The sequence below is a fragment of the Rhinopithecus bieti genome, unplaced genomic scaffold (genome assembly GCF_001698545.2).
Source record: "Rhinopithecus bieti isolate Rb0 unplaced genomic scaffold, ASM169854v2 scaffold_65, whole genome shotgun sequence".
In the NCBI taxonomy this organism is placed as follows: domain Eukaryota; kingdom Metazoa; phylum Chordata; class Mammalia; order Primates; family Cercopithecidae; genus Rhinopithecus; species Rhinopithecus bieti.
Window position 1 is genome coordinate 4,672,599 of NW_016803344.1, and position 21,447 is coordinate 4,694,045.

The 21,447-nt window shown below is 43.3% G+C and overlaps 1 protein-coding gene across 8 annotated transcripts in view; it reads right to left on the reverse strand.

Annotated features, from left to right (window-relative positions):
- Window positions 1-21,447, reverse strand: part of PANK2 (pantothenate kinase 2) — a 39,362-nt gene that overhangs the window by 3,100 nt on the left and 14,815 nt on the right. For 4 of the 8 annotated variants that reach the window (XM_017878208.1, XM_017878166.1, XM_017878182.1 and 1 more), the window contains 5 exons: window positions 16,257-16,608; window positions 13,698-13,951; window positions 11,886-12,062; window positions 7,034-7,157; window positions 5,267-5,392 (listed from right to left, as the gene is read on the reverse strand). In XM_017878208.1, coding sequence (XP_017733697.1) covers window positions 5,267-5,392; window positions 7,034-7,157; window positions 11,886-12,062; window positions 13,698-13,951; window positions 16,257-16,364 — 789 coding nt within the window. In that variant the 5' untranslated portion in view covers window positions 16,365-16,608. Of the gene's footprint in view, window positions 1-5,266; window positions 5,393-7,033; window positions 7,158-11,885; window positions 12,063-13,697; window positions 13,952-15,637; window positions 16,180-16,256; window positions 16,609-21,447 lie in introns of those variants that run through there. The other 4 variants (XM_017878216.1, XM_017878222.1, XM_017878189.1 and 1 more) reach the window with 3 other exon arrangements.

Consider the following 21,447-nt stretch of genomic DNA (forward strand, 5'->3'; position numbering starts at 1 on the left):
GAAAGAAAATACACCAAAATAAGTGCTATTTTCCTTAGACTTATTCAGATCACCTTACGTGTGATGACTAGTGTTAAAGCCAACACTGCCCTTCACACAGCATACCCATTTCCTGAGCACCTCAGAAGGGCCAAGGCCAGCCTGGGAGCACAGATGCCCTAAGGAGTCCCTGTCTGGGGAGGGGCTGTATGTCCTAGACTATCCAAGCACTTCAGACCACTGTGATAAGAGCAAAACCAAACCCGCAGAGGGGCCGATAGGAGCTATGAGGCTAGCAGCAGCTCAGTTACCTCTGGTAAGAGACAGAAACTGACTGTATTTCTGGGGAATGAGGGAGAAGCAGCAGAGGCCTGGAGCATTTCCAGACAACTGAGGAATGAAGGCGAGGTGGGATGCGAAGTGCAATGAAGTAGGTGAAGTTGGGGGGTGGGTCACAGAGGGTGAGAGCCCTACTGGGCTGGGGAGGGAGGGAGAGTAAGAGATAAGATGGATTCAAGATTCACCCCTAACAGAGGACAGGACAGCAGGAGGGGGGCAGCATCCCCGAGAATGGGGACACAGGATTAAGAGACGTGGAGAGCAAGGCCGGTGGGTGAGTTCCGTACAGGACATGAGAAGCTGAGGTGCCCACAGCAGCCAAGCAGCTGTGCCCGGGTGGTCAGCAGACACCTGGATCACTGGCCCAGAAGCCAGAGGGGACAAGGATGGGGAGGGGCAACATCCCTGAGAATGGGGACACATGGGAAGCTGAGGTGCCCACAGCAGCCAAGCAGCTGTGCCCAGGTGGTAACCAGACACCTGGATCACTGGCCCAGAAGCAGGCAGCACAGGAAGGAACACCACCACCCAGAGGCAACATGGAGAGGCACAGAACAAAGAGCAGACCCTGAGGAAGCACGGAGGTTCCTGAGGGAGGGCAGCCCTCAGCCCTCCTGAGACACAGAAGCAGCAGCTGAGAGAGGACAAGCACTGTGCTGTCTCCAGAAGCAGGCAGTCTGGTCACACGCAACCAAGAACTCAAAACCAAAACACAGGAATAGCACATTAGAGAAAACGAGGCAAACCCCATAATGACAGAAAAGAGAATGGTAGCAAGAACCAGAGGTAAATCCTAAAACGATGCAGAATCCATCAGAGTCTCCACCCCGTAAGGTAAGGTAGCAGACTACTTTTAAAATAAATAACCAAAAAAGGAATGAGAAGATCCTGAAAGACTTGTGTGTGGATTTTAAAAAAATAAACAAGTCTCTGAAACATCATAAATAACGACCACTCTATCTTTCAGGAAAAGCTTCTTCAAGAAACAAAAGAGGCCAAAGCCTTTCTTGTCACACCCTAGTTGGCAATTTAAAAGAAAGGCATATTGGCCGGGCACAGTGGCTCACAGCTGTAACCCAGCACTTTGGGAGACCAAGGCAGGTGGATCACTTGAGGTCTGGAGTTCAACACCAGCCTGGCCAATATGGCAAACCCCGTGTTTCTACTAAAATACAAATATTAGCCAGGTGCTGTGGCATGTGCCTGTAGTCCCAGCTACTCAGGAGGCTTAGACAAAGAGAATCACTTGAACCCAGGAGGCAGAAGTTAAAGTGAGCCAAGACTGCGCCACTGTACTCCAGCCTGGCTGACAGAGTGAGACCCCATCTCAAAAAACAAAACAAATAAAAGAAAGGCATATTGACCATCTTTGGTTTTGGTGTGTATAAATAAAATAAAGGCAGCCACACCAATCTGTGATGTGAGGTGGCCTGCAGCTACAGGGCAAAGCACAATGGAAATACAGAGGCAAGGGTATTTGTCTTAATAGTTCACTATAGTTTGTTTTAGGTAGCTTTCTGTACCTTTATTTTATAATAAAATACAGAGATAAAGTCAACCATTGTATATACATATATATAGAGAGAGGGAGGGGTCCACTGACGACTGGGATGCTACTATCGAGACAGGAACAGGTGGTTATAAACTACAACTTGCTAAGATGAGAGTAAAGGAAGAAAAGAGGAAAGGCTTGAGAGAATCTATAGGAAGCTTTCACAAGAAAAGTTAAAGTGACTTCAATGTGAGGGCAAGAAAATATTTCAAGGCTCAGAGAGGCTAAAGTAATCAAAGTTCCACAAGTACAGAGATCAACAAAAGAGTCAAAAGCCTGAATGCGAATGGAAAACACAGGGACAAATGGACCAGCAAAGCTAACCAGTGGGAAAACAAAGTCGGCGAGCAATAAGGACAAAATGCAACCAACAGTTTCACAAAGGGCTTATAACTATTATGATATGACGATATCGGTTTGGTGTTTTGTTTTTTGTTTTGAGATGGAGTTTCGCTCTTGTTGCCCAGGCTGGAGTGCAGCAGCGCGTCTCGGCTCACCGCAACCTCTGCCTCCCGGGTTCAAGCGATTCTCCCACCTCAGCCTCTCAAGTAGCTGAGATTACAGGCATGTGCCACCATGCCCAGCTAATTTGTGTGTGTGTGGTTTTTTTTTTTTTTTTTTTTTTGAGATGGAGTCTCGCTCTGTGGCCCAGGCTGGAGTGCAGTGGCCGGATCGCAGCTCACTGCAAGCTCCGCCTCCCGGGTTTACACCATTCTCCTGCCTCAGCCTCCCGAGCAGCTGGGACTACAGGCGCCCACCATCTTGCCCGGCTAGTTTTTTGTATTTTTTAGTAGAGACGGGGTTTCACTGTGTTAGCCAGGATGGTCTCGATCTCCTGACCTCGTGATCCGCCCACCTCGGCCTCCCAAAGTGCTGGGATTACAGGCTTGAGCCACTGCACCTGGCCTAATTTTTGTATTTTTTGTAGTGACAGGGCTTCTCCATGTTGGTCAGGCTGGTCTCGAACTCCTGACCTGGTGATCCGCCCACCTCGGCCTCTCAAAGTGCTGGGATTACAGGCGTGAGCCACTGCGCCTGGCCTGTTTGGTGTTTTTGTCTGTTTTGTTGTTTTGGTTTTTGTTTTTGAGACAGAGTCTCGTTCTGTTGCCCAGGCTGTAGTACAGTGGTGTGATCTCAACTCACTGCAACCTCCGCCTCCCAAGTTCAAGAGATTCTCCTGTCTCAGCTTCCCGAGTAGCTGGGATTACAGGCACCCGCCATTGCACCCGGCTAATTTTTGTATTTTTTGTAGAGATGGGGTTTTGCCATGTTGGCCAGGCTGCTCTCAAACTCCTGACCTCAGGTGATCTGCCCATCTCAGCCTCCCAAAATGCTGGGATTACAGATGTGAGCCACCGCACCCAGCCTGTTTTGTGTTTTTTTTTAAGGTTAACTTAAAAAACTAATCTCCATGTTCTACCTAGGAAAAGGTTAAACAAGAGGCAGAAATAAAGCAGAAAAGATCTAACATTCGAGTTTTAAAATTCTAATATAAAGCAAAATAAAATAAGTCTGAGATCACAAAAAAAAGATGTATACAGAAACACTATGGCCGGGCGCGGNGTAGAGATGGGGTTTTGCCATGTTGGCCAGGCTGCTCTCAAACTCCTGACCTCAGGTGATCTGCCCATCTCAGCCTCCCAAAATGCTGGGATTACAGATGTGAGCCACCGCACCCAGCCTGTTTTTGTGTTTTTTTTTAAGGTTAACTTAAAAAACTAATCTCCATGTTCTACCTAGGAAAAGGTTAAACAAGAGGCAGAAATAAAGCAGAAAAAGATCTAACATTCGAGTTTTAAAAATTCTAATATAAAGCAAAATAAAATAAGTCTGAGATCACAAAAAAAAGATGTATACAGAAACACTATGGCCGGGCGCGGTGGCTCAAGCCTGTAATCCCAGTACTTTGGAAGGCCGAGACGGGCGGATCACAAGGTCAGGAGATCGAGACCATCCTGGCTAACACGGTGAAACCCCGTCTCTACTAAAATACAAAAAATTAGCCGGGCGAGGTGGCGGGCGCCTGTAGTCCCAGCTACTCGGAAGGCTGAGGCAGGAGAATGGCGTGAACCCAGGAGGCGGAGCTTGCAGTGAGCTGAGATCCGGCCACTGCACTCCAGCCTGGGCGACAGAGCGAGACTCCGTCTCAGAAAAAAAAAAAAAAGAAACACTATGAACTGTAAGAAACTTAATGGCAATTCAGTGTTGGTTTACAAATACAGTAATGTTAGAATTTTAAAACTAAGTTAGATGACTTCAATTTTAAGCTTTTTGATAAGGGGATTTGTGTACTTTGGACTTCAACTATGAACTAAAGCAATTTAAAGAGAAAAAGTAATCTAGCACTTCAAATCTGTGCTACTATCTGGACTTTGATTTCCTTTAATTGATATAGACTGTTTAACTAAATATGCAATACAATTCTGAAAAATGTTCATCATAACAATATCTAAAATCCAAGAACAGTTGAAATAATAGTTCAACTGCCCCACAGCCAAGAAGGGAAGAACGAACCCTATCCTCTTTCCACACCTCTGCTTCTTTTCCCCAACAGGAAAAGTAAGAGTGCTTTCCAAGACAGGCTATAAGGTTAAGCAATCTGATTCTTTTTCATTTCATCATTTCCAGCCTGTCTACAATTGTACTTAAGTTCTTATGATAGTGTGGTTCTAGTCTGAGAGGTTTACTGATCTATTCATTTTTACAACATGCATCTTAAATAACTGGCACAAGAATTACAATATATAAAAACTGGCATTGAAAAAAATGAAAAAAAAAAAAAAAAAAACAGAACCCAGAGTAATGGCACAGTCAGTGCAATAGAAAAAATATAAAGGACAGTTCAAACAAAAATATGGCATCAGAAATATAGGGGAATGTTCATCAAGGGTTTTTCTCTAAAATTTCTTAAGCTTACAATTAAATTAACCCAAAATCTACCTGGCATTGGTATCAGGGAAGAAACAGCTTTCAAATGTTACAAAGTTAAACTACCAAAAAAGGTGGGCACAGTGGCTCACACCTGTAATCCTGGAACTTTGGGAGGCCAAGGAGGGCAGATCACTTAAGGTCAGGAGTTTGAGATCAGTCCAGCTTGGCCAACTAAAAGTACGAAAATTAGCAGGGTGTGGTGGTACACGCTTGTACTCCCAGCTACTTAAGAGACTGAGGTGAGAGGATTGCTTGAACCCAGGAGGCAGAGGCTACAGTGAGCCCCGAGACTGCACCACTGCACTCCAGTCTGGGTGACAGAGCGAGACTCCATCTCGAAAAAAACAAAAAACAAAAGAAACACTGCAACCCATCTCACCTCCACCCTCTACCTCAAGTTCCATGACAGTGTGACCCACAAGCCCTCTGTGTACATAATATATCACAAGGAACCAGTCAGCTTACCTCGTGTTCCGAAAAAAGTGCTTTCAACTGCCCCTTGGACCAATAATCCAAAGCATATGCCAAAAGCCGCATGGCGATCGTATTAATTCTCAAGAAATTTCCAACAAATACCACCTGGTTAATGTTCTGAGCACACCAAAAAAAGGCAATTAGTTGTCATCTTAATTCCTATTTTCTCATAAAAGCTACCCCAAATAGAGCACCATGTGCATAGCTCTTAGCAACAATTTGACTGCTGATCAAATTTAGTCCAGTTGGTCTAGGGCTACTTAAACCTGATCCCCAGACAACTCTGGACCCACTGCAAAGCATGCTAGATAATGTCCCAGGAGAGGGAAATAGATTAGGAAAAACATTTGTATTAAATATGGCCAGCAATAACTAGTTTTGAATACAATGTTTTATACAGAGAAGTTAAAAAAACAAACAAACAAAAACCAGTATGACCCCAATCCAAAAGAAGGACAGTGACACAAACAGGCGAAGTATACAAGCAATATAACACACAGGGAAAAAATCAAACCACTAGCTATCAAAGTAAAATTTTAGACCTATTAAGCTAGCAAAAAAAAGCAACTGAAATTCCACCACCAATGTCAGTAAAGTTGTAGTACAATTAATCCACTCATTCATTGCTAAAGATGATCTAAATTGGTGCAGCCCTTGTGCAAAGCATCATGACGATAAATGTCAAAATTCATGAGCATGATCATTTCTGTAGACCAGAAATCTCACTCCTAAGTAAGCCCCATATCAAGAATAAAATTCAACCAAAGAATAACTTCATGCTTAAAAATGCTTACTGCCAAGTTATCAGCAAGCAACCAAATGCCAAGCTCTATGTTGATATAAAATAACTCGATCAAATAAATATACAGCCACGAAATGTGTAATATTTAAGTACAAAATACAAATTGTGGTATGCACACCAACTAAAATTTCTGAAAATACATAAGCACAGGAAAGGGAACATACAATAAAGAAAAAAAGAAATTACGATATTCAAACAAAGAAATGTTTAATTACTTGATGTTGATACAGTATTTTTTCACTTAAAATGAGATAAATCCTTTGTGTCTTTTGAGGTTTCCTTTTAAGCTACATGCCTGTATCATCTATTTAAAGGATAACTTTTAAAATAAAAGAACAATTTAACAACTGTACACACAGGGACAAGCCATAAGCTGCACCAACTGGATCCTAGATCCTCTTTCCCCAAGGGCAGCCCATTCTTGGTTCTTTCATAGCCCTGTACAATGCTGCTTGACCTGAATGCTACAAGGCAGCACTGTAAAGAAGCTGAAAGCACAAAGACACAGCTCTGCTGAGGTGGGGGAGCCAAGGAGGGCACTCCTCGGCCTGCTCAGTCTTCTCCCAGCTTCAGTGACTTCCTCTGGATTCCTCCCTAGGGCCTCTAGAGCTCAGCGGTGAGTGTGGAGTCTACATTCAGCATCATTATCCATCATCACCCCCAACAGTCCCCAATATCTGGAACACTGGCTACCTTCTACTCTTTCTCTACTTTGTCCTCAAAGTATGTCATTTTCCTTTTAGACAAGTAGCAATGTTTATCTTCAGTTAAAAAAAAAAAGAAGAAGAAGAAGAAGATGATTAATCTATATTTGAAAAGTTTTAACTTCGTGCTAAAACAAACCCCACCCCAAATGACTACATTTTGGCACTGTTCTGAGAAGACAGACATATAGTGGGGCCCACTTAAGTTCAGTTTTTTCCTTAAAGCAATTAAAGAAACCCATGTCCCCTTACTTCATTAAGGGCACACATTCTTGCTATTGAGCCAATGTTGTTGGTGATGGTGATCAAAGTCGCTCTGGCAAGGTCCTCTTTACTAACGGCCTCTCGCTTCTCCTTGCTCATCATGTTTCCAAAGCTGTGATGGAGGAAAAAAAATTCCCATTGCTAAACCAAAAGCAACAAAGCCCAACAGAACTTGAATGTTACTTTATTGAAATAAAACTAGCTTTTAGATCAACATTGTTGAAATCTTCAAACTTTTTATTTTGCAATAATGGAGCATCTGCTCAAAGAGAAATGCAGCTTCAAATAGAGCCCTCAAACATTCTAAATGAGCAGACAGCTTTCCCTGTGGTTTCTACTGAAGTCTAGCTTTGATACCAGATATTCATACATTCAGTTAGAATCTCATCAGATGCACTGGAAGGCACCATTGCTCCTGCAACCAGACAGTTTCAGGACAACACCTCTAACAGCAATTCATCTCAACCGCACAGCTGTTCCACTCAGATGGTCACATGCACATCCGGTAAACTGTTCCATCAGAGCAGAGCAAAGTACAGACAGCTGAGTCCCAGAGTGAGCTACTTAAGAGTTTCAGGTTTCCCTAGAAGATAAAGTACTTCAATGTACATGCCGAGCAGAACTGCTACAATAATTTGCCAATCAGAAAAGGAAGTGATGACCAATGAGCAAATGTTACAAACACAGAAAATGAAATCAACAGCATTTACCAAGTGTCTCAACTTAGTAAACAAGCATGTATATAAGTGATTTTTCTATTAGTAAAAGCCATGTGCCCCAACATACGGAAATTACACTTCTAAATGATCTCAAAATGGAGACAATGATTTCATTCATAATAGCATCAGAGAATAAAACGCTTACAGATATATCTAACAAAAGTGTAACACCTGTACAATAAAATCTACAAAACACCGTTGAAAGAAAGCAAAGATCTAAATAAATGGAAAGACATTCCATCTTTTTGGATCAGAAGACTCTGTATTAGGATGGCAATACTCTCCAAATTGGCCAAAAGATTCAACACAATCTCTATTAAAATCCCAATTGTCTTATTTATAGACTTTGCCAAGTTAACCCTAAAATTCATACCCTCAAGGTACCCAGAATAGCCAAAATAATCTTGAAAAAAGAACAAGTTGGATGACTCACACTTTCTTACTTCAGAACTTAATACAAAGCTACAGTATCAAGGCAATGTGGTAACGGCATAAAAACAGACATGTATATCAATGGCACAGAACTTGGAGTCCAGGAATAAACCCAAACATCTATGGTCAACTGATTTTTGACAAAGGGGGCAAGAGAATTTAACAGGGGAAGAATTATCTTTTCAACAAATGGTACTAGGATAACTGGACATCCACACACAAAAGAAATGAACTTGGACCTCCACCTCACACCATACACAAAATTTATTCAAAATGGATCAAATATAAGAGCTAGATGTAAGAGCTAAAACCACCGGGCGCAGTGGCTCACGCCTGTAATCCCAGCACTTTGGAAGGTCGAGGCGGACGGATCACGAGGTCAAGAGATCAAGACCATCCTGGACAATATGGTGAAACCCTGCCTCTACTAAAAATACAAAAATTAGCTGGGCGTGGTGGTATGCACTGTAGTCCCAGCTACTCGGGAGGCTGAGGCAGGAGAATCGCTTTAACCCGGGAGGCAGAGGTCGCAGTGAGCTGAGATCGCGCCACTGCACTCCAGCCTGGTGACAGAGCAAGATTCTATCTCAAAAAAAATAATAATAATAATAATAATAAAATAAAAGAGCTAAAACTATAAAACTCTCAGAAGAAAAAAAAACAATTCTTCATGATCTTAAATTAGGCAATTCTTCATCTTAGATTTCTTACATATAACACCAAAAGCACAAGTGATAGATGATAGATAAGATTAACTTCATCAAAATTTAAAATTTCCATGCTGCAAAGGACACCATCAAGGAAGTGAAAAGACAACTCACAAAATGGGACAAAATATTTGCAAATTACGTATCTAATAAGGGACTTGTATCCAGAACTCAATAATAAAAAGACAATCTAACTAAAAACTTAGCAATAGACTTGAGCAGATATTTCTCCAAAGACTACAGACAGATGGCCAGTAAATACATGAAAAGATGTTCGGGCTGGGCGTGGTGGCTCACACCTGTAATCCCAGCACTTTGGGAGGCCGAGGTGGGTGGATCACTTGAGGTCAGGAGTTAGAGACCAGCCTGGCCAACATGGCGAAACCCCACCTCTACTAAAAATACAGAAATTAGCCAGGCATGTTGGCATAATTTACAGGTGTGCCTGTAATCCCAGCTACCTGGGAGGTGAAGCAGGAGAATCGCTTGAACCCAGGAGGTAGAGGTTTCAGTGAGGCAAGATGGTGTCACTGCACTCCAGCCTGCGCAACAGAGCGAGACCTTGCCACACACACAAAAAAAAGATGTTTCAGTCAGGCATGGTGATGGCTCACACCTGTAATCCCAACATGTTGGGAAGCCAAGGTGGGAGTGGGAGGATCACTTGAGACCAGGACAGCCTAGGCAACATAGCGAGACCCTATCTCTACAAAAAATAAATTAGGCAAGGCAGTGCACAGCTATAGTCCTAGTGACTCAGGAGGCTGACGCAGGAGAAACATTTGAGCCCAGGAGATCAAGGCTGTAGTGAGCTATGATCGCAACACTGCGCTCTCACTCACGTGGGCAACAGGGCGAGACCCTGCCTCTTAAAAAATAAAAACACTACAAGATATCACTTCACTCCTATTAAGACAACTAAAACCAAGAAGACAGACAGTAAGTGTTGACAAAAAATTTAAATGTTCATAACCTGCTAAGACTGTAAAATGGGACTGCCACTTTGGAAAACAGTGTAGTAGTTCCTCAAAAGATTAAACATTAAGTTATTTATGACTCAGCAATTCTACTCTCACGTATATACCCAAAAGAATTAAAAATATATGTGCATACAAAGACTTACACATAAATGTTCAACATTATAACCAAAAAAAGGAAACAACCCAAATGTTCATCAACCAATAAATGGATAAAATGTAGTATTATCCACATAATGAAATATCATGTGGCAGCCGGGCACGGTGGCTCACGCTTGTAATCCCAGCACTTCGGGAGGCTGAGGCAGGCAGATCACCTGAGGTCAGGAGTTGGAGATCAGCCTGGCCAACATGGAGAAATCCTTTCTCTACTTAAAAAAAAAAAAAAAAAAATTAGCCAGGCTTGGTGGCGCATGCCTGTAATCCCAGCTACTCAGGAGGCTGAGGCAGGAGAACTGCTTGAACCCGGGAGGCGGGGGATGCAGTGAGCCGAGATCACACCATTGCACTCCAGCCTGGGCAAAAAGAGCAGAACTCCATCTCAGGAAAAAAAAAAAAAGAAAGAAAAAAGAAATATTATTTGGCAATAAAAAGGAATAAAGTACTGATTCACACTGTAATGTGAATGTTTGAAAACATTATGCTAAATGAAGAAGTAATCACAAAAGATCACATACTGTATGATACCACTTAAATGTTCAGAAGAGGCAAACCTAGAGACAGAAAATAAATTGCTGTTAGGCTGGGCCCGCGGTGGGCTTCAAGCCTGTAAATCCGCAAGGCCGCTTTGGAGGCCGAGACGGGCAGGACTCACGAAGTGCAGGAGATGCGATCGCATCTGGCTAACCCAGTGACCAGCCCCGTCTCTAACTGAAAAAAAGAATTTTTTTTTTTTTTTTTTTTTTTTTTTTTTTTTTTTTTTGAGACGGAGTCTCGGCTCCCGGCGCGCCCCAGGCTGGAGTGCAGTGGCCGGAATCTCAGCTTACGCAATCTCGCACCTGCCTGGGTTCACCGCATTCTCCTGCCTCAGCCTCGCCACGTAGCTGGGAGCTACAGGCGCGTGCCACCATCGGCCCTGCTAGTTTTTTGATTTTTTAGTAGAGACGGGGTTTACACGTGTTAGGGCCAGGATGGGACTCGATTCTCCTGACCTCGTGATTCGCGGCCCGTCTCGCCTCCCAAGGAAGTGGGCTGGGATTACGAGGCTTGAGCCGCGCGGCGCCCGGCAAAAAATTTTTTTTAATAAAGTAGCCGGGCGAGGTGGCGGGCGCCTGTAGTCCGCAGCCTACTTGGGAGGCTGAGGCAGGAGAATGTCGTAAACCCGGGGGCGGAGCTTGCAGTGAGCTGAGATCCGGGCACTGCACTCCAGCGCCTAAGGCGACAGAGCAAGACTCCGTCTCAAAAAAAAAAATAAATAAAATAGAATAATAATAAATTGCTGTTTGACAGGGGCTATGGGGGGAATGGAGAGTGGTAGCTAATGAATATAAGGTTTCTTTCTAAGATGATAAAAATGTCCTAAAATTGGGATTACAGTGATGGTCGCACAATCCTGTAAATATACTAGAAATTACGAAATTGTACACTTTAAACAGGTGACTTTATAGTATGTAAATTATATCTCAATAGAGCTTTCTTTAAAAATATGCCCATTATTTTATCTCTGTATTTCTTTTGTTTGTTTGTTTTTGAGACGGAGTCTCACTCTGTCACCCAGGCTGGAGTGCAGTGGCGTGATCTCAGCTCACCGCAACCTCTGCCTCCAGGGTTCAAGTGATTCTCCTGCCTCAGCCTCCCAAGTAGCTGGGTCTACAGGTGCAAACCACCATGCCCGACTAATTTTTGTATTTTTAGTAGGGACGGGGTTACGCTATGCTGACTAGGCTGGTCTCGAACACTTGACCTCGTGATCTGCCTGCCTCGGCCTCCCAAAGTGCTGGGATTACAGGCATGAGCCACTGCGCCCGGCCCTCCTGTATTTCTTAGAACACACATGCCCCCTTACCTTGAAGCCACAGCCCAGCCTGGCAGTCCAAACCTCTCATAGTCCCCTCCATAAATATCTCGTACTAGTTTATCCACTTTGGTGCTATCTCCACGAGATGCCATTTCAAGAGCTTCTTCAAAAGTGGTACAGCCAGTAAGAAGACAACAGAGACCAAAAAAAGTTCCTCCTCCAAGACTATGATTTAAAAAAAAGTAACAGTATTGTAACATTTTAAAAAATAAGAACAGGAAGTTAACATTTATGAATCCCAAAACCATATTCACATATCCAACCCAATCATGCAAATGTCACTGTTAGGAAACAAGTCTGTGAAAAGATAAGGTGCCTGATACATACCTTTAAGACACACATGCATGTGAGCCAACATGCAAAGTCCAAAATACAGGGCCCATGTCCCCAGAGCAGTCTGGATGGCTGCCAAGTATGAAGAGCCTCAAGTGCAAATTAGCCCTACACACCTGGGGTCATGCTAACACATCCTCTCCTTCCCTCTCCAAGTACATTCCCTGAGTCATTCTCATCCGAGCACCTTGTCACCCTGGCTTATCAGTGCACCCCCCATCATACTCCTCCTGCAATGTGTTTTGTCACAAAAAAATTACTCCTCTATTTAAATCACAACTGCTTTTTAAAAAATTTGTTTATCCCAACCCCAGATCCCTGTTTTTCCTGAAGTGATCTCTAACACTTAAGCCGAAACATTTTATCTAATCCTTTCTTTTTTTTTGAGATGGAGTTTAGCTCTTGTTGCCCAGGCTGGAGTACAATGGCACGATCTTGGCTCACCGCAATCTCTGCCTCCTGGTTCAAGTGATTCTCCTGCCTTGGCCTCCCAAGTAGCTGGGATTATAGGCATGTGCCACCATGCCCGGCTAATTTTGTATTTTTAGTAGAGACAGGGTTTCTCCATGTTGGGCAGGCTGGTCTTGAACGCCCGACCTCAATGCACCCGCCTCGGCCTCCCAAAGTGCTGGGATTACAGGTGTGAGCCACCGTGCCCGGCCCTAATCCTCTCTTTTCTTTTCTTTTTTTTTTTTTTCCTGAGACGGAGTCTCACTCCGTCACCCAGGCTCGAGTGCAGTGGCGCAATCTCGGCTCACTGCAACCTCCACCCTCTGAGTTCAAGCAATTCTCTCGCCTCAGCCTCCTGAGTAGCTGGGATTACAGGCGCCTGCCACTGCGTCCAGCTAATTTTTGTATTTTTACTAGAGATGGGGTTTCACCATGTTGGCCAGGCTGATCTTGAACTCCTGACCTAGTCAACCACCTGCCTTGGCCTCCCAAAGTACTGGGATTACAGGCATGAGCCAGCACGCCTAGCTAATCCTCTCTTTTCATACTACCTTCCCTCAATAATTTTTCTACTGATTAGTACCTATCAACTTCTAAATCACATACCTAGAATAAATCATTATTCTACACATACATATGTGTGTGTAGAAGCATGAAATTTACACAGGTTTCAAAGCTAGGTCCTTTCCCATGCCTTCTCCTTACAGATGCTGCCTAATAACTTTAGCTACTTTGTGTATGCACACCATAAACTATCTGAGGGCAAGGGCTACAATGAGTCTGCTGGCGCGACCATTTAGGAAACACTTAGGATAGTAAGTCTTGAACAGTAGACATTAAAGAAAAGTGGGTCATAAAATCATCATTTTCAAAGAGAAACATTTGTTTGCATAATCTAGAAACACTTAAATCTTTCACCTAGCAGGTTCTGGAAGGTATAGTTAGTTACATGTAATACCTGAAAACTCAGCCCGTTATGATACTAAGAATAAACAATGAGTTTTATATACAACTTACCTAGTACCTGTGACCCGTTTGTAATTATCTTTGGAATATACTGCTAAGATGCTAACCCCTGAGCCAATGTTCACCAGAAGCAGAGGATATGGATTTTTCAAATCAAATGGTAACTTCTGACACTTTTCAGAATCAGCAGGGTTTTCAAAGTAATAGCACTGTGACCGTCCATTGAATCCAACTGAGTCAATGTATAAAATTCCTTTTATCAAGCAATCTAGTTCATCCAGTTTGCAAAGCTGAAGATCACCTATCTGTAATGAAATAAGAATGTACTCAGACTTTTTAATAACCCAAAAGAAACAGAAATTCCATTCAATAAGACATCCCCACTACGTGAAACCAACCATAAAAGTGCACTCACAGATGTGTATTATTTGTGCATGCTTTAAGAACAGATTTAGGAGCAAACATAGGGACAGAATGCTGAGACACACTCCTGCTACCACAGACCCAAACACACTCTACATAGAAACTACTGCAGCAGCTGAATAAATGTGACCAAAAAAAAAAAAAAAAAAAAAAAAACCCCACAGTATTTATCAACCTTCAAGCAGAAATCCAGATCTCTGCTTACAGGGACAATGGGGCTGAAATGCAGCTCAGGCCACAGCACTATCAGAAACCACCTGGTGACAGAGGGCAGGAGCCACAAGGACTGTGACAGAGGACCATCTCAAGACTTTGGAGCAGTATCAAAAGAGGCCATACATTATTCAACAATCTGAAGCCAAAAGGCTGAAAGTATCCAGTTAGAAGGTAAGATTTTTTTTTTCACTATCTAAACCAGCTACAGCTTCTTGGGAGGGAGGGAAATTTTAGCAGTCAAAATCTGAGCTGTTTTATAATCAATTAATTCCATTTAAATAATAAAGAAAAGACTAAGTTATTATTTGTATTACGGAGCACTGTATAGCAACTAAAAATGAAGAGGATTGGCCGGGCGTGGTGGCTCACGCCTGTAATTCCAGCACTTTGGGAGGCTGAGGCAGGCAGATCACGAGGTCAGGAGTTCAAGACCAGCCTGGCCAACATGGTGAAACCTAGTCTCTACTAAAGATTTAAAAGAAAAATTAGCCAGGTATGGTGGCGCACATCTGTAATCCCAGTTACTCAGGAGGCTGAAGCAGGAGAATCTCTTGAACCTGGGAGGCGGAGGTTGCAGTGAGCTGAGATCGTACCACTGTACTCCAACCTGGATGACAGGGCGAGACTCCGTCTCAAGAAAAAACAAACCCAGAAATGAAGAGGATCTGTATGTTCTGAAGTGGGAAGGACTCCAAGGCATGTTAGTTAAAAAAGTTAAGTTGAGGCCAGACACGGTAGCTCACACCTGTAATTCCAGTCCTTTGGGAGGCCAAGGCAGGCGGATCACTTGAGGTCAGGTGTTCCAGACCAGCCTGGACAACATGGCGAAACCCCGTCTCTACTAAAAGACATGCAGAGTAACAGGCAGAATTTGGGCCAGGCACGGTGGCTCACCCCTATAATCCCAGCACTTTGGGAGGCTGGGGCGGGCAGATCACCTGAGATCAGGAGTTCGAGACCAGCCTGACCAACATGCAGAAACCCTGTCTCTACTAAAAATACAAAATTAGCCGGGCATGGTGGCACATGCCTGTAATCCCAGCTACTTGGGAGGCTGAGGCAGGAGAATTGCTTGAACCCAGGAGGTGGAGGTTGTGTTGAGCCGAGATTGTGCCATTGCACTCCAGCCTGGGAACAAGAGTGAAACTCCATCTCAAGAAAAAAAAAATGCAGAATCTCTTTTGGACTAATGTTCTCTCATTTAGTGACAGAAAAACATAAGTCAGTCACTGAAGACATTTTCAATCTGTATTGCACCCTGAAAGTCAGGATCTTCGCCAATTCATTTGTCAGTTCTCTGGCCTACCCCCACCATCCACCCTGAAAGGACCTAGCCTCAAGGCCTTGCTCACCATGTTCTCCAGTGTTCACTCAAAAAAGCAAGATAGAGCACCTGGCAGCATGCCCCAGGGGCCAGACATGGTGGCGAGACTCCAGTTAAGTGTGCAGCACAGAACACATCAGAAAGCACTCTGGGAGAGAAGGGCTCTGCAGTCACCCATCTCACACTAGCCCTGAGCCGAAAACACCACTTTTGACCAGAGTTCCTTATTTTTTCAGTTAGTGAACATGCCGGGAAACAACTGAGGGTAGACAAGATTGAAAACAATTTCATGACATGAAATGATTTTTTAAAATTATATTTCAATCTCATTGTTCATGATCTAATGATGTTCCTTGTAGGTAGTTTCTTCCTCAACATACAGCAGATGCCCTAATTTTTCATAGTAAAGGAACAACAAAATGCTACCCTTTTAGTGGCTCTGATTATCATCCATATCCATATATCTGAATTATACAACCACCTCTAGATGGCTAACTTCTGACTATCACTAGCGTACCCTTTAATCTTCATTTGACTCAAGAAAATTCAAGTTCTACTAGAGATGGAAATTATTTCACCACCTGCTACTGGCATTATTTTTAACAATCAAATTACCATAAATTGTATATAAGCTAAAAAATGCATACTGTGAGAAAATCCTGCTCAAATTTGTACGCTCCACCTCCAGTGGCACAAAAGACAGTGTGGAGACTCGAGAAGTTTTTATCTCTGCCCATTTGAATAAAAGCAGGCATGTCATGAGTGGGAAAGCGTATAAAGTGCAGATTGCCTTTGCGTCCACACAGAGTCAGGTCCTTCAGCTCGAGGTGCACGTCCCGGATGCCTGTGGACCCATAAGCCACATTGGAGGTCAGGTACTTCCGAATGCTTTTAAGACTTTCCACTTCTTCCTCTTCTTCTTCAGCAGTTATGTCTTTGGGTTCAAAATAAACCAGCTTGACCAGAGTTCCACCGATATCCAAGCCAAACCATGGAAAACTAAACGGGGAAGAAAATAAGTCAGCACAGCTTTTTTCTGAAAACTAAATTTACACTTACCACAGTAGCAACTTATTTCAAACCCTAGGGTTTCCAAAGAACATAATTCTACACAAAAAGGTTTTGGGGCAAAGAAACGTGATTCTGTCTTCATTCAGATGCACAACTTAAAAAAAAAATACTACAGCAAAGATGAAAAATAAAAATTCAAAGTATTGAGCCAACCCAACCATTCTGACAAGCCCAAACTGCATTATGAAATACTTTAACAATAACAAGCTGACTACTCATAAGCCTCAACTGTGAAAAACAAAGATTCAGAATGAAAAGCTATCTTTCCTATTAGCTTAAAAAAAAAAAAACATTGAGACTTCAGAGTTTTGTTTAGCAGCAAACCAGAAACAGGAAATTCCCAACCCTATGTAACATACAACCTCCAATGGTCAATTTATCTTTCAAAATCTGATATCCCAAAAATAAAAGGTTTCAATAGACGTTATGTTAACACTGGTTCCCAAAATGTCCTTTAGGCCAAGCACAGTGGCTCACGCCTATAATCTTAGCACTTTGGGAGGCCAAGATGGGTGGATCACCTGAGGTCAGGAATTCGAGACCAGCCTGGCCAACATGGTGAAACCTTGTCTCTACTAAAAATACAAAAATTAGCCAGGCATGTTGGTGGGCACCTATAATCCTAGCACTCCAGAGGCTAAGGAAAGATGAGGAAGGAGAATCACTTGAACCCGGGAGGCGGAGGCTGCAGTGAGCCGAGATCATACCACTGCACTCCAGCCTGGGTGACAGAGTGAGACTCCATCCCCCAAAAAATAAAATAAAATAAAAAAAGGCCAGGTATGGAGGCTCACACCTGTAATCCCAACACTTGGGGAGGCCAAGGCAGGTGGATCACAAGGTCAAGAGACCGAGATCATCCTGGCCAACATGGTGAAACCATCTCTACTAAAAATACAAAAATCAGTTGGCCATGGTGGCGTGCGCTTATAGTCCCTGCTACTCCGGAGGCTGAGGCAGGAGAATCGCTTGAACCCACGAGGCAGAAGTTGCAGTGAGCCGAGATCACACCACTGCACTCCAGCCTGGCAACAGAACGAGACTCCATCTCAAAGAAAAAAAAAAGAAAAAGAAGGCCTCAAGAGATTGGATCAAAATGGACTACACAGACATATGGAAGGTCCCAATTTAATGAGGGCTCAAATTTAATGTGAGCCACTGTGCCCCACCTAATTTAAAGTATTTTCAACTTCTGATGGGTTTATGGAATGCAGCATAAACATCATACATCAAAGAGCATCTGTAAATGCTTCCCCTCCCAACCTAAATCCTAGAAATTACTAAAGATGTGGGTTTAGGCCAGGCGCGGTGGCTCACACCTGTAATCCCAGCACTTTGGGAGGCTGAGGAGGGCAGATCACCTGAGGTCAGGAGTTTGAGACCAGCCTGGCCAACATGGTGAAACCCCATCTCTACTAAAAATACAAAATTAGCCCGGTGTGGTGGCGGGCACCTGTAATCCTAGCTACTCAGGAGGCTGAGGCAGGAGAATTGCTTGAACCTGGGAGGTGGAGGTTTCAGTGAGCTGAGATTGCACTACTGCACTCCAGCCTGGGTGACAGAGCAAAACTCCACCTCAGAAAAAAAAAAAGATTTGGGTTTATTGATATATTATTTTCTAAAATAATTCTGGGAACCAAGAAGAGATAGGAGCAGAACTAGGTTTACAGAGGCAATAACCATGCATAAGCCTCAAAAGAGGAATGCTATTAAAACTGGGATCAGCTATGAAGGTGAGACAGAGAACGTAGGGGTGTTCTATCCAAGATGTAGGTTTAGGGTGGCTACCATGGGGAAACAAAAGCAGGTCTGGTGCAGTCACAAGTGATGGTGGGGAAATGTGCCTGGCACAAGTGGACAGGTCACTCCCTCTACCAATAACCATGTTCTATCCCCAACACCAACAGAAGCAGTATTCACTGGAAACAGGCACTGGAGCCCCAGAATCAGGATGGCACTCAGGTGGCTGCTATTTCCCAGAACAAGTAAGGAGACGTTTTGCCCCATATTTTGCCACACATCTTATACCTCCCCTACCATCAATTCTGACCAACTGGTAAACAGACACTGAATCCACTGGCAGAAGAACAGCAATTCTCAAACCAGTGATTACCACTTTTACAAACTAGAAAAACTAAAAGGGAAACAAACACCACAAAAATGAGAAACTAAGTATCTGAAGAAAGAGTTGCAGGAATAAACAAGAGAATCAAAATATTCTCAGAAGTAAAATTATATCTCATCCATTAAAAAAAGCTACCATAGAGAAAAATCAAAAATTAAAAAACAATTGCCAGATATGTGTGGTTGCAAAAATTAACACATGATAAAATTATATACAACTAAATACACAATGTACAAAAGAGTCTATGCAAAACGGTTTCTATTTATTTTCACCTTTTATTTTATTTTAGAGACAGCATATCACTCTGCTGCCCAGGCTGGAGTGCAATGGCTCAATCACAACTGACTGTTAACCTTGAACTCCTGGGCTCAAGCAATCCTCCTGCCTCAGCATCCCAAGTAACTACGACTACAGGAACACAACCATTCCAGCTAATTTTTTAATTTTTTGTAGAGACAAGGTCTCACTGTGCTGTCCACGCTGGTCTCCAACTCCTGGCCTCAAGCAGTCCTCCCACTTTGGCCTCCCAAAGTGCTGGGATTACAGGCCTGAGTCATCACACCCAGCAAAATTTAAATACGGTTTGTCTATGTTAACTTGCTAATTGTGGGGAAAAATGCTCTCAAAACCAAAAAAAAGGACAAACTACTACATACTTAATATTCATGAATCTCAAAAATAGGCTGAGTAAAACAAACCTTGCACAAAAGGCTACACACTATATTATTCCATTTATATGAAACTTTTGAATACGCAAACTGGCCGGGCACGATGGCTCAAGCCTGTAATCCCAGCACTTTGAGAGGCCGAGACAGACAGATCACCTGAGGTCATGAGTTCAAGACCAGCCTGGCCAATATGGTGAAATCATACTGTACTAAGCATATGTACTAAAAATACAAAACTTAGGCCGGGCACAGTGGCTCACGCCTGTAATCCCAGCACTATGGGAGGCTGAGGGAGGTGGATCACAAAGTCAGGAGTTCAAGATCAGCCTGACCAACATGGTGAAACCCCGTCTCTACTAAAAATACAAAAAATTAGCCAGGCATGGTGGCACACACCTCTAATCCCAGCTACTCAGGAAGCTGAGGCAGGAGAATCACTTGAACCTGAGAGATGGAGGTTGTAGTGAGCCGAGATCACGCCACTGCACTCCAGCCTGGGTGACAAGCGAGACTCCATCTCAAAAAAAAAAAAAAAAAAAAAATTAGCTGGGCCTGGTGGAGTGCGCCTGTAATCCCAGCTACTCCGGAGGCTGAGGCAGGAGAAAGGAGAATCGCTTGAACCGGGAGACAGAGGTTGCAGTGAGCTGAGATCATGCCATTGCACTCCAGCCTGGGCAATAAGAGCAAAACCTGGTCTCAAAAAAGAAAAAAGAAAAAAAAAAAAAAAAAAGCAGGCATGGTGGCTAATGCCTGCAATCCCAGTACTTTGGGAGGCCAAGGCGGGCGGATCATCTGAGGTTAGGAGTTCAAGACCAGCCTGGCCGACATGGCGAAACCTCGTCTCTACTAAAAATACAAAAATTAGCCGGGTGTGGTGGTGCATGCCTGTAATCCCAGCTACTCGGGAGGCTGAGGCAGGAGAGTCACTTGAACCTAGGAGGAGGAGGTTTCAATGAGCCGAGATTGCACTACTGTACACCAGCCTGGGCAACAGAGGGGAGACTCCATCTCAAAAAAATAAAAATAAATTTAAAAAGGCAAGCTAATCATTTTACATCTGAAAGCAAGCAAATCATGGGCTTGAGAGCTGGGGTTAGACTGCACAGAGGCAGGGAAAAACTCTGTGGTAACCCAACTCTTGTTTAGGGGTAAAAGGGTTGTGTGTGTGTGTGGCTATATATATCTGTCAAAACTCATGGAATTGTACGTTTTAAATGCATGCAGCTTATTCTATGTAAATTATAACATTAAAAGATGCTGTTATAAAAGAGAGAAAACAATTGCTAAAATAAAGCTTGACAGATATATTTAACAGCAAAATGGACACAGAAAAAACAAATGGAAAACAAAACTAAAGATTATCCCCAAATGCTTCTGAAGTATGAAGGAAAGGTCAATATAGAGAAAATGGAACCTGGCTGGGTGCAGTGGCTCACACCTGTAATCCTAACATTTTGGGAGGCCGAGATGGGAGGATCATTTGAAGCCAGGAGTCCAAGACGTCCCAGGACAACACAGCCAGACCCCATGTCTACTATCAAAAAAAAAAAAAAACTAGGCCAGATGTAGTGGCTCATGCCTGTAATCCTAGCACTTTAGGAGGCCAAGGTGGGCGGATCACTGGAGCTCAGAAGTTCAAGACCAGCCTGGTCAACATGACGAAACCCCATCTCTACTAAAAATACAAAAATTGGCCAGAAATCACTTGAACCCAGGAGGCAGAAGTTGCAGTGAGCTGAGGTTGCCCCACTGTACTCCAGTCTGGGCCACAGAGTGAGATTCCATCTCAAAAATTAAAAATTAAAAAAAATTAGCCAGGCACACACCTGTAGTCACAGTTACTTGAAAGGGTGAAGTGAGAGGATAGCTTGAGCCCAGGAGGTCAAGGTTGTAGTGAGCTATGATCATGCCACTGCACTCCAGCCTGGGTGACAGAGTGAGACCTTGTCTCAAAAAAAAAAAAAAAAATATATA